Genomic DNA, 12625 nt, shown 5'->3' with positions numbered 1-12625 from the left:
GTAAATTATGTGGTTATGTTTTTACTGATCGTAGATGTTCAACAGTAAAGTATTGCAGCAGTATGTGGATGTTTGCCTGGAAACTGTTAATGAGGCTTATGGGAAGTTACACCGGCCGCTGTGGCCGAGCGGTTCAAGGCACTTCAGTCTGGAACTGTGCTGCTGCTAAGGTCGCAGGTTCGAATCCTGCCTCGGGCATGGATGTGTGTGATGTCCTTAGGTTAGTTAGGTTTGAGTAGTTCTAAGTCTAGAGGACTGACGACCTCAGATGTTAAGTCCCATAGTGCTTAGAGCCATTATAACCATTTTTAAGGGAAATTAGAACAATAGTGCACTGGCCATATACAACTGTGTATTATTTGGGGGGGGGGATTGTGAAAAGTGAAAGAAAAGACTGTGAAATGCAACTGTGCATCTGTCAGCTACATCATTTACAGTAGACATTACTGCATGTCCACCCCCTATTTTTTCAATCAGCATGTCGACACCGAGGACAACAAATGAAGAAACAAAGTAGGTGAACTGCTACAAACTTCATCAAAAAATAGGCACACTGACATAACTGAGAGGTACCCCTTTGTTACAAGTGTACTTCCAGAACCCATCAGAGTAAAGTGAGTAATGACATGGATAATTCAATTTTGTAGGATATAAATTCTGTTAAAAAATTGTACATCACCCAAAATTTGGAGCTGTATAGTAATTCTGTGCTCCAGCAACATAACTGTGTTTATGTGGTGACAACCACAGTAAAAAAGTGATTTGATATGCAAGTGATTCTATTTTCAAGTGATACAATCCCCTACACTGCTGTGTAGTTTGTGAGAAAGCAAGATAAACTAATGATACAAGAAGAGCTCTTCCTGGAACTTCTTGTTAGTTGATTCTCAGCAGCTGGCCTGGCATACTTAAGCCCTAGCCCATCCAACTGAGCATACAAAATGTTCATCCCTGGAGAACATCTGTGGCAGAGCAGCACAGCAACAACACCAAAGATGTGAGTAGATGGAAAACTGGCTGTGGTAGGCACTCTCCTGTGGCTAGTAGCATGTGGCAATCAAATAGGGACATTCCAACTGCAACACATTTGTGTAGGAATTTGTTTGATGGAAGAATACAATGGCACCAAGAGCACACTGCAAGCAAAAAGTTTGCAACATATCACTCATTAAATGGAGAACATATGACAAATGAACCAATGAGACCAATGACAGCAATCCATGGAAAAGAAGAGCACAGATCAAAGAATGGGTAACCAGTACAATGGCTTGCTGATGTAGAGGTCATCAGAGATAAAGAATTAGCTCAGTCGGAGGAAAACTGGGGAAGGACTTGGCCATGGCCTGTTTAATGAATCTACGAAGCATTTATTTGAACTGGTTTAGGGAAATTACAGAAACCTTAATAAGGATGGCCACACAGGTATCTGAACTTGCTGTTTCCAAACACGAGTCCAGTATCTTACATGTTGTGCAAATTGTCTTGGTTTCACAATATGATTTCTATTAACTACAGTCGAACGAAAGCATATGTGTGCCACAAGCAAGACTGAAGAACCAGTAATATACAGTGATAATATAGGGAAAGGGTTTGGCTGTAACAGCATCACAGACATGTTGCCTTATCTCCACCTTCACAGGTTCCCAGTAGTTTTGTCACATACAACAATGTACAATCAAACAACAGAAAATTCAAGACGTTGTACCACTTTATGTGTGGGCATGACAACTAACTAGCTGTCTGTCTGCATAAACGGCCAGTGCCAAATTGTGACCAAGAGACAGCTGGACCACACAGTTGCTGCCCAACACAATGTGCTTCAGTCCAATGAGTGCTTCACGGCCTGCATCATCTGGCTTTTTCCTACTAACACCAGCTTTTCTGAACTGCGCAGGTGAGAACTCTCCCTACAACATATCCTTGATTCCCGTAACCCCCGTCCTCAACATTTGCTAGTTCCTGTCCTCTACCTACCGCCTTCTTGCCTGCTCCTACTCCAGCACTACACACACCCCACTATCCCATCAAGACACCTACTAGTCTTTTCTGCTTCTCTACTTCTCTCCTCTCCCCTCTCCCTTTCCCCTCCCCTTACCATCCTCCCAGCACTGCCTCCCAACCATGAATTTAGTAACCCATCCTGGCCCTACCGCAACACTACACATTCCTAAGAGGCAGCACAGCATCTTCCCTCACCCCCAACCTCCTATCCCTTCCCCTCCTTGCCCCATGCCTCCTCCTTACCCTCACCACCCACCCCAGCAGAGTGTTACTTATGTCAGACACAGTCTCAGTCCAACATCGGGCCCTAGTGCCTGGAGACAGTGGCCGTGTGTGTGTGTGTGTGTGTGTGTGTGTGTGTGTGTGTGTGTGTGTGTGTGTGTTTTCTATTTTGGAAGAAGGACTTTTTTGTCTGAAAGCTCAAATGTTTAGCAATCTTTTTTATTGTGCCTGTCTGCAACACAACACCCTCTCTATGTGGAGAGTAGCAATCTATCCTTTTCGTATCACAATGTACGTTGCACAAGCTGGGATGTTTCTGTTGTGTTAAATGTGTAACACATACACACTAAAAAAAAATGTTACAAAATAACAATGTTCCATCAATGTGTTGATTGACTCACACTATATGTTACGAAATACTCAACAGTGTAGAGGTTGAAAAGTGCTAAATTCCATTCTATATTTATTACTCAGTGATTCTGTTATGTACTGTCTCACATTTTTTCCCCAAAATCTGCCAGCTTTTATAGTTTGTCACTGTGAACAAGGAGTCAAATTACCTAATCATAAATAAAGTCCTAATTAAAAAGATATGTAACACCTTGGCAGACAAATCTATATCCCTTACACTAAGCAATGGTGAATTTTAACAGAGCACTGCCATCTCAAGGTCATTAAAGATGTGGTGGTAGCTCAGTACTGTGGTAAGCAAAGGGAAGGGACTTGACAGAGAAATTTTATAAGGAAACATAACAGATTTTGCTAAAGTTTTTATTGGAACAACAGAAAATCGAGATAGCCACAGGAGGATCTAAATGTAAACCTACACCTCTCCTTCCCCGCACGCACGCGCGCACACACGCAAGCCAACAATGAGTCTCACCTCACACAGTCTTTATTCCAATCCAACAATGTTCATCACCCACTACGACCCACCTATTCCCTTTCGACTTTCAAAGAACTGCTAATCTTCAAACCTGTCATCTTCATTCCCTATATTTCTCTTCAGAAAGACCAACACTTCACAACTGTCGATAGAATTGCCACTTGCCACATCAAAACAAATCCTGATGTGACCATCATCCTTTATGACTCTGAAGGATCCAACACTGTTATTATGAACACCATCTAGAAGAGTGCCTATGTCAGTATATGACACATCACCTACAAGCTCAGCTGAAGCTGCCCCCAGTGCTCTCTCAAATCACATGTGACATTCCTGCAGCTATCCCTACGTCTCACCCCTCCTTATTCTCAAAACACCCTGAACTCCGACTTTCTAAAAGCTTTTCAAGATCTATAAGTGTAACCAACGAGGAGAGCCCATTATGGTTATTTATTGCAGTGCCAAATCATGATCCATGCTCTTGTATGCCAACACTATTAACACACTTTCCAAAGCCTAATCTCATACCTAGAAGACCTGAACCACTTCCTCCACCTGCTCTCTAGAGTTTGTTTGCTTATCTCCAGCTGGTCTGCCTGTCATTGTTAATGTCAGAATCCTCCAAATTAACATCCTTTACCCTATCGTAATAAGAAAGGATAGTTAGTTTTTAATTGGACAAGGATGGTACAGAAAATCAGCCATACTCTCTTCAAAGGAAGCATCCCAGAATTCACCATAAGTTATTAATAGAAAACCATCAAAAACCTAAAGGTGAACAGGGATTTGGATGATGCCCCAGTGCTATGTAGCCCATGTGTCTCAACCACTGCACCAACTTGTTTGGTCCAGTGCCCATGACCTCAGCAGCTCCAAACATAATTTCTCCCAATGTCCATATGATTCCAAATGCACCATCTCCTTCATAGTAAGACTGTTGAGTACATTGCCACTCCTATCTACTTCTCTTTTGATGACAGAACCTAAAAAATAATCAGCAGCACTGCTACTGGCACTCTTATGGCACCTTCCTATGCCATCTTGTTCAGGGATCATCTAGAGGAATCCTTCCTAGTCACTCAGAATCCTAAAACCTTCACCTGTTTCAAATTCACTGATGCCTTTTTTATGTTACTGAACAATGTGCAGAAACATTATCTATACTAACCCAGAAGCTCAATGCATACCATCTGACTCATTTATATCCTGGTCTTCCATGGTATAGAAACATTCCTCAGTGCAGATCCCATCTTTACTGATGACTCCATATGTGCCTATGCTCACATTAAACTCACTAATCACCAATGCTACTTCCACAACATGATCTGCTGCACTAACTAAATCAGTCCATTACATACAGCCTGGCCATAAGGGAGGTATCACAGACTGCTCAAAAGTCATTATGCACCAAAGATGACTGTAGTAAACTGGTCCAAATGTTAGCCGTTCCTATCACTTTATTTCAATTTTTGGTGAAATTTAGTATCTCCCCAAATGGATTTCATTCAAGTTCACACCAGCTGTTGATGTCTAAAAATTTAAATTAAGAGTTTGATTTTTCTGTAATCTTCCTCAATAATGTTAGAACACATATGAAAGATATCAATGGACAGTTCATTGTGGGTCCCATATTTAATATGAGCTACTGTTGTGTCATACAATCTTCAAAAAAAAGTAAGAAACAAAATTAGACATATAAGAAGGAATGTTTGATCATCTTAGTTTTTTTTAACTTTCCCAATACTTTCCTGTTTAATGCCCAAAACAGCATACGTCAGGTGTACTATAAATGTCACACAGAATATAGGGATTGTTACTGACCGTGAGAATTCTAAAAATTAAAAAAAAATATTTTGGTACAATCTAGTATAGAAATGGTTACAGATAAAAATGAAACCATATATGTTCCAGTACTCTACAATGTGCAGAACACAGTATGTGTCAAACTGAGAGTGCAACATCACACAAAAGCTATTGAGGAACTGGAAATAACTACAATACACAAGAATGCAACTCCATGCCTACTTTCATGGAATGCATTTTACAACATGATTCTGGAACTGAGGAATGATCACAGAGGAATTTGAGGGAAATGTGTACACAATATCTTTAAATTTGTTCAAATAATTTTCTGTGAGAAATACCTGGTATTCCACAGTGCTGTGGCTGAAATTCCACCAACTCTGAATTGAAAGTCTCAACATCTGCAGCATCTCCAGTTTCCGTTTTCCTGATCTCTCCTTCAATTTCAATGTCATATGAGCCCATATCCTGCAATTAATTTCAAAATACAAAGAGGCTCTATAATACAAATGATTTGTATAGAATTTCTGATATGAGTAATAAACAGAATTTGTCAATGAAATTAAGAACCATAGCATATGTTAACCAATAAAAAACGTAAAAACTTTTATCCAGTAATACAAAACAAAAGTGTGAAAAGTAGCATCATAATTAAAATTATACACATACCATATGTATCTTTTCCCAGTCTGGATCACAAAAGTAATACTCCTGATGTGAGGGAACAGGTTTGAAATACACCCTCAAAATGTTCTTAAATTTTTGTTTGATCATATTATGCAACTGTTTCAGTTCTTTGCATATTGCGGACTCCTGCAGTTTTGACAATGGAAGCATTAAAACATTTTCTACTCTTGTTTCTAATTTAAGTGTTTCAGTTGCTTCCTGAAGTTGTTCTGCAGATGTTCCATCTTTATTTGTGTCACATAATGCATCTGGTTTTGGCTGTTTCTTTTCATCACTGTCAGTGTTTGGTATTATTTCCACAACATTCACATCTTTCTGACTGTTCGTTTGAATGTCCTTGAGGTGACCACATGCAGTCTGAAAATGGGAAAAAATGTTTATTATTAAAAGCAGTACAAAATTTGGGATGAAATATTATTACATATCTGGGGATAGTTTATTACTCATAAATTAACAGATTTGTTCAATAACAGATCAGAAAGTAGAAACAGCTATATACTTTACCTCCAGTCCTTCATCAGAGCTAACAACTGAACACACATACAGAACTACTCTCTCTCTCTCTCTCTCTCTCTCTCTCTCTCTCTCTCTCTCTCTCTCTCTCTGTGTGTGTGTGGGGGGGGGGGGGGGGTAGTTTAAGTTTTTAAAGACTGAAGGTAAGTTTATTATATTTCTAAAATATCTATGAAGATATGTGAGGTGTCAAGCTGGTTGACTACAGCCAACAGGGAAAAAATTGATATTTTATTAAATTGATAGTGTAATACTACAGAAAGCTGCTCCTTAACAAGGAAATTGAAAATCAGCTCTAATCTATTTGTTGTGCTCTTATGAAATAAGGGCAGTATTTCTTTGCTACAGCATTGCCATCAATGAAAATCAGTAACATTACATCATTTACAACAAAGTACTTGCTATGACCAAACTCTGTAAGCAGTAATCTGCAGAACTCCAGCAATTTTAAATTCATACTGAAATGTTGCACCTCAAATTCATAGCAAGAACCTAAAACTTCAAACGTGATTCAAGTTGTTACACCCCTGGATAGTATCCCTGGAGGACACTAAAAATTTATGCAAGCTCTACCTTGGCAGCTCCTGTATTTCAAATCACCTGTCTAAATTACTAGCAGACTGCTCACTAGGGAGAAATGCTGAGCAAGTTGTGGCAAACATGGAAGCTATCACAGCATAGGGAAATGACAGAGTGCTCAAGTCTGAAAGTGAAGCACAATGACATCACACAAGCCAAGAGATACCATCATACTAGTGACAAAGCAGAGTGTCATAAGGAAGTTTAGATACAATGCAACAACAGGTATACAGGTGCTGAGTGCTGAGCCAGCAGAAAAGAGCCTCTGACAGGTAAAGCTGCAAAAGTTTGAAGTCACTAGGAGAGCTGACAGCGAATGAAAACCAGGACACATGACGTCATCACCATCTCCACCAACGAGTGGTCTATTACCAGCAATGCCACTAAGACAACATAGAATACCAACATGGGAATAATGCTTCAGTGTACAAGAACCCATATCAAGTTCTGAAGTGTTTGTTACCAATAATGAAAATATTTACTGGGGGCGCACTCATAATTTTGGTCCTGATAAGGTCAGCAGAGGGCACTAAAAAATACAGATTTTGCTGTGACTGCCAATACCTCACAATGCATGAACAATCATCAATGCATATCCAATACCAAATATAACAGAGACTCTTGACAACTGAGGTCGGAGTAACTAATTCTCCAGAATGGGTTTGAAGTAGTGCCAGAAGATCAGCCAAATAAAGCTTTTTCCATCCCACAGGTTATTTGCAATATCATTGAATGCCACTTGGACTCAAGAATGCACCTGCTACTTTTCAGAGATTATTGGACTGTGTACTTAGGGGATTGAAACCAAAACATGGTTGATCTATCTGGATAACATAATAGTGCTTTCAAAGGACATGGAAGAGCATGTAGGAAGGTTGGAGGAAGTATTAAAAAGACTGAGAACAGCACAACTAATGCTAAGCATCAATAAATGTTATTTTTCAGCAATAGAAGTAAATTATACTGGGCATATAATTAGTAAGGAAGGTGTGAGAACAGATCAATGTTCAGTTCAGAAATTTCTTCCAATGAAGAGAGTTAAACACTTGCATAGTTTCATCGGTCTCTGTAATTATTATCACAGATTAGTAAAGGACTTTGCTGAAATTGCCAGCCCTTTGAACTGTACATTACAGAAAGAAGCAAAATTTGAATGACCTATCCAATGTCAGATGGCATTTGATGCTTTAAGATGAGCATTGACATCAGACCCAGTTTTGACATTCCCCAATTTTGAAACAGAATTTATTCTCTTTTGCGATGCAAGTAATATGGCTCTGGAGGGTTTTACTACGACAGAATATAGATGGTAAAGTGTGTCCTGTAGCATACAAATCCCAACAACTGAACAAAGCACAGCAAAATTATTCCATGACTGTGAAAGAGATGCTAGCAGTAATCTATATTATTGTGTACTTTCGCTGTTATTTATATGACCAAAGGTTTAAGGTAGTGACAGAGCACACTTCTCTTAAATAGTTATTAGAACTGAAGGACCCTTGCAGCAGATTAACAAGGTGGGAACTCCGTTTAAGTGAATTTGATTATGAGGTAATACACAAGCCACAGAAAAGGCATGCTAATGCCACGAGTTTGAGAAGCAAAATTGCTGTTCTACAAACACTGGGCAGGAACATTGTTGAATGGCAAAAGTTTGAAGCTGCTGATCCTGACTATCAACAATTCAAGTTGCAACCTTAGTTCATGATGCACGATGGCTTGCTGTGCAGAACAACAAAGTGCGGATTGTGAGTGGTAATACCCACAGCTTTCCAGAATGAAGTCTTGGCACAAGCACATGACCTTATGTTGTCAGGCTATAGTGGGCGAAGGGTAATTGATAGATGAATTGTTAAAAAACATTGGTGGAGCACTAGAAAACAAGATGTCGAGTAGTACGTCAGGAAACGCGTACCTTGTGTGCAACAAGCTACACTCCTGGAAATTGAAATAAGAACACCGTGAATTCATTGTCCCAGGAAGGGGAAACTTTATTGACACATTCCTGGAGTCAGATACATCACATGATCACACTGACAGAACCACAGGCACATAGACACAGGCAACAGAGCATGCAGAATGTCGGCACTAGTACAGTGTATATCCACCTTTCGCAGCAATGCAGGCTGCTATTCTCCCATGGAGACGATCGTAGAGATGCTGGATGTAGTCCTGTGGAACGGCTTGCCATGCCATTTCCACCTGGTGCCTCAGTTGGACCAGCGTTCGTGCTGGACGTGCAGACCGCGTGAGACGACGTTTCATCCAGTCCCAAACATGCTCAATGGGGGACAGATCCGGAGATCTTGCTGGCCAGGGTAGTTGACTTACACCTTCTAGAGCACGTTGGGTGGCACGGGATACATGCGGACGTGCATTGTCCTGTTGGAACAGCAAGTTCCCTTGCCGGTCTAGGAATGGTAGAACGATGGGTTCGATGACGGTTTGGATGTACCGTGCACTATTCAGTGTCCCCTCGACGATCACCAGTGGTGTACGGCCAGTGTAGGAGATCGCTCCCCACACCATGATGCCGGGTGTTGGCCCTGTGTGCCTCGGTCGTATGCAGTCCTGATTGTGGCGCTCACCTGCACGGTGCCAAACACGCATACGACCATCATTGGCACCAAAGCAGAAGCGACTCTCATCGCTGAAGACGACACGTCTCCATTCGTCCCTCCATTCACGCCTGTGGCGACACCACTGGAGGCGGGCTGCACGATGTTGGGGCGTGAGCGGAAGACGGCCTAACGGTGTGCGGGACCGTAGCCCAGCTTCATGGAGACGGTTGCGAATGGTCCTCGCCAATACCCCAGGAGCACCAGTGTCCCTAATTTGCTGGGAAGTGGCGGTGCGGTCCCCTACGGCACTGCGTAGGATCCTACGGTCTTGGCGTGCATCCGTGCATCGCTGCGGTCCGGTCCTAGGTCGACGGGCACGTGCACCTTCCGCCGACCACTGGCGACAACATCGATGTACTGTGGAGACCTCACGCCCCACGTGTTGAGCAATTCGGCGGTACGTCCACCCGGCCTCCCGCATGCCCACTATACGCCCTCGCTCAAAGTCCGTCAACTGCACATACGGTTCACGTCCACGCTGTCGCGGCATGCTACCAGTGTTAAAGACTGCGATGGAGCTCCGTATGCCACGGCAAACTGGCTGACACTGATGGCGGCGGTGCACAAATGCTGCGCAGCTAGCGCCATTTGAAGGCCAACACCGCGGTTCCTGGTGTGTCCGCTGTGCTGTGCGTGTGATCATTGCTTGTACAGCCCTCTCGCAGTGTCCGGAGCAAGTATGGTGGGTCTGACACACCGGTGTCAATGTGTTCTTTTTTCCATTTCCAGGAGTGTATCTTAGCCACCGGCCGAGTCCATTACAACGTCTACCAGAAGCATCTAAACCATTTGAAACAGTTGGGATGGACATTTTGGAGCCATTTAATACAAGACCAATAGGAAGCAAATACATATCGATGATAATTGACCCTTTCTGATGTTATATAGTAATGGTTGCAATTCCTGACCAAAAAGCAAGTATAGTTGCTCAAGCATTAGTAAATAATTGGTTGCTCACATTTGGCATCCTGGATATGCTAATTACAGATCAGAGTACCAATTTCATGTCTGATCTGATGAAGCAACTGTGTCTATTGCTCCAAATCTGCAAGCTGCAAACAAGCCCCTTCCACCCTCCAGCCAATGGGAGAATAGAGATAGTTCATTGCATAATTTTGAAGATGTTGAGCTATTACATTAGCAGTAATCATGAAAACTGGGACATATATTTAAATTTTGTAACCACGGCGTACAATTCTAAAGTCCGATAGCTACTGCTCTTTCACCATATCAGGTAACATAATGGAGAAAAATGCTTTTGTCTTTCAAAGTGATTAAGAGGAATCTTGGCTCCAATGTTGAATCAGTAAAAAAGTTGCTAAGAAATTATGAGACAATTGCCAACAAGTAAAACATGCAAATAGAAAAGCCATTCCATCTCCCAAAGCTGGAATACACTGTGGTGTAAGACAGAATGCAGGTAAGTTTCGAAGATGCCCATCTCCAGAAGCTCTTTCCGCATAGTCTGTTTGGCCAGCCTGTCGGCAAGTTCGTTACCTAGGATTCTGATGTGTCCTGGAGTCCACACAAACACCACTGAACGATGGGACCATTCCAGGCCATACATGGACTCCTGAATGGACACTATCAAAGGATGGCAAGGGTAACACTGGTCGATAGCTTGTAGGCTGCTCAAGGAGTCAGTACACAGGAGAAATGACTCGCCAGGGCATGAGCGGATGTGCTCAGGAGCACGAGATATAGCCACCAACTCTGCAGTGAAAACACTGCAGCCATCTGGCAAGGAGTGCTGTTCAATATGTCCTCAACAAACATACGCAAAGCCTACATGACCATCAGCCATCGAGCTATTGGTGTAAACCCCTTCATGGCCCGGTACATGTCGAGAGTCGAGAAGAAGTGACAGCAGAGAGCCACAAGATTAACAGAGTCCTTAGGGCCATGTAAGTGTACATGAATGGACCTCAAGGAGAGGTGGTAATGGGAAGGATTCCAGTTCAGACAGAAGGCACCGGACGTGAACTGCAATCATAAGCCCTGACCTGGGCTGCTGATGCGGGAGATGAACCGCCATGGTTGGGAAAAGGAGACGGTAATTCGGATGCCCTGGAGAACGTGTGCAAAGTAACTGGCAAGCAGTTGTGTACGCCTAACCTTCAATAGAGGGACTCTGGCCTCCACCAGGACACTGGTCATCAAACTCATGCTAAAAGCTCCCGTTGCTAGGCGAGTAAATGCAATGCTGAGGGAGCCGCTGAATGGTAAACCAGACTGCCATGGTCAAGGTGGGATTGAAAAAGGGCTCTGTAAAAATACAGTAGATTAGTGTGATCTGCACCCTAGTTGGTGTTGCTCAGGCAGTGGAGAGTATTGAGGTGCTGCCAGCACTTCCGCATACGTTGACAAAGGTGAGATAGCCAAGTCGATCGGGCATCGAAAACCAGTCCTAAGAATCGATATGTCTCCACTGCAGTGAGTGGATCATCATTAAGTAAAGTTCTGGTCCTGGATGAACGGTACAATGCTGACAAAAATGCATGAGACACGACTTCGCAGTTGAAAACTGGAAGCCGTGGGCTAGAGCCCATGACTGCGCCTTGTGAATGGCTCCCTGTAGGCACTGCTCAGCAACACCAGTACTGGAGGAGCAGCACGAAATGCAGAAGTCATCTGCACACAGAGAAGGTGAGTCCAATGGCCCTACAGCTGCTGCTAGACCGTTAATAGTCACTAAAAATAGAGAGACACTAAATACGGAGCCCGGCAGAGTGCCATTCTTCTGAATACGGGGGAACTATGGGAGGCACTGACTTGGACACTGAAATTACAGAGCAACAGGAAGTTTTGGATAAAACTCGGAAGCGGTATCCGGAGGACCCACTCATACAATGTGGCAACGATATGATGTCACCACGTTGTGTCGTATGCTTTACATAAGTCAAAAAAGACGGCAACCAGATGTTGGTGTCTGGAAAAGGCTGTTCTGGTGGCAGACTCGACGGACACAAGATTATCAGTGGTAGAGTGACCCCGGCAGAAGCCGCTCTGACATGGAGTCAGTGGGCCATGTGACTCCAGGACCCAACCCAACCGCTGACGCACCATACGTTGCAGCAGCTTACAAAGAAAGTTGGTGAGGCTGATGGGCAGGTAGCTATCCACATAAGGAGGGTTTTGACCGGCTTTGAGAACAAAAATGATGGTGCTCTCCAGCCATTGAGATGGAACGATACCATTGCACCAGATCCAGTTGAAGATGATGAGGAGATGTCGCTTGTAGTCACACGAGAGATGATTAATCATCTGAATGTGGATCCGATCCAGCCCAAGAGCTGTGTCAAGGTAATGTGCA

The 12625-nt window shown here is 42.9% G+C and overlaps 1 protein-coding gene across 1 annotated transcript in view; it reads right to left on the bottom strand.

Moving 5' to 3' along the window:
- LOC126184063 (KICSTOR complex protein SZT2-like) overlaps positions 1 to 12625 on the bottom strand; it is a 513866-nt gene that overhangs the window by 253271 nt on the left and 247970 nt on the right. The window contains exons 7-8 of the mRNA XM_049926423.1: positions 5582 to 5956; positions 5254 to 5380 (exon numbers count right to left, since the gene is read on the bottom strand). Of these exons, the coding sequence (XP_049782380.1) occupies positions 5254 to 5380; positions 5582 to 5956 (502 nt within the window). The remainder of the gene's footprint in view (positions 1 to 5253; positions 5381 to 5581; positions 5957 to 12625) is intronic.

This window comes from Schistocerca cancellata, chromosome 4 (assembly GCF_023864275.1).
Source record: "Schistocerca cancellata isolate TAMUIC-IGC-003103 chromosome 4, iqSchCanc2.1, whole genome shotgun sequence".
In the NCBI taxonomy this organism is placed as follows: Eukaryota; Metazoa; Arthropoda; class Insecta; order Orthoptera; family Acrididae; genus Schistocerca; species Schistocerca cancellata.
The sequence above is the reverse complement of the archived record's forward strand: the minus strand, read 5'-3'. Positions and strand labels throughout refer to the sequence as shown.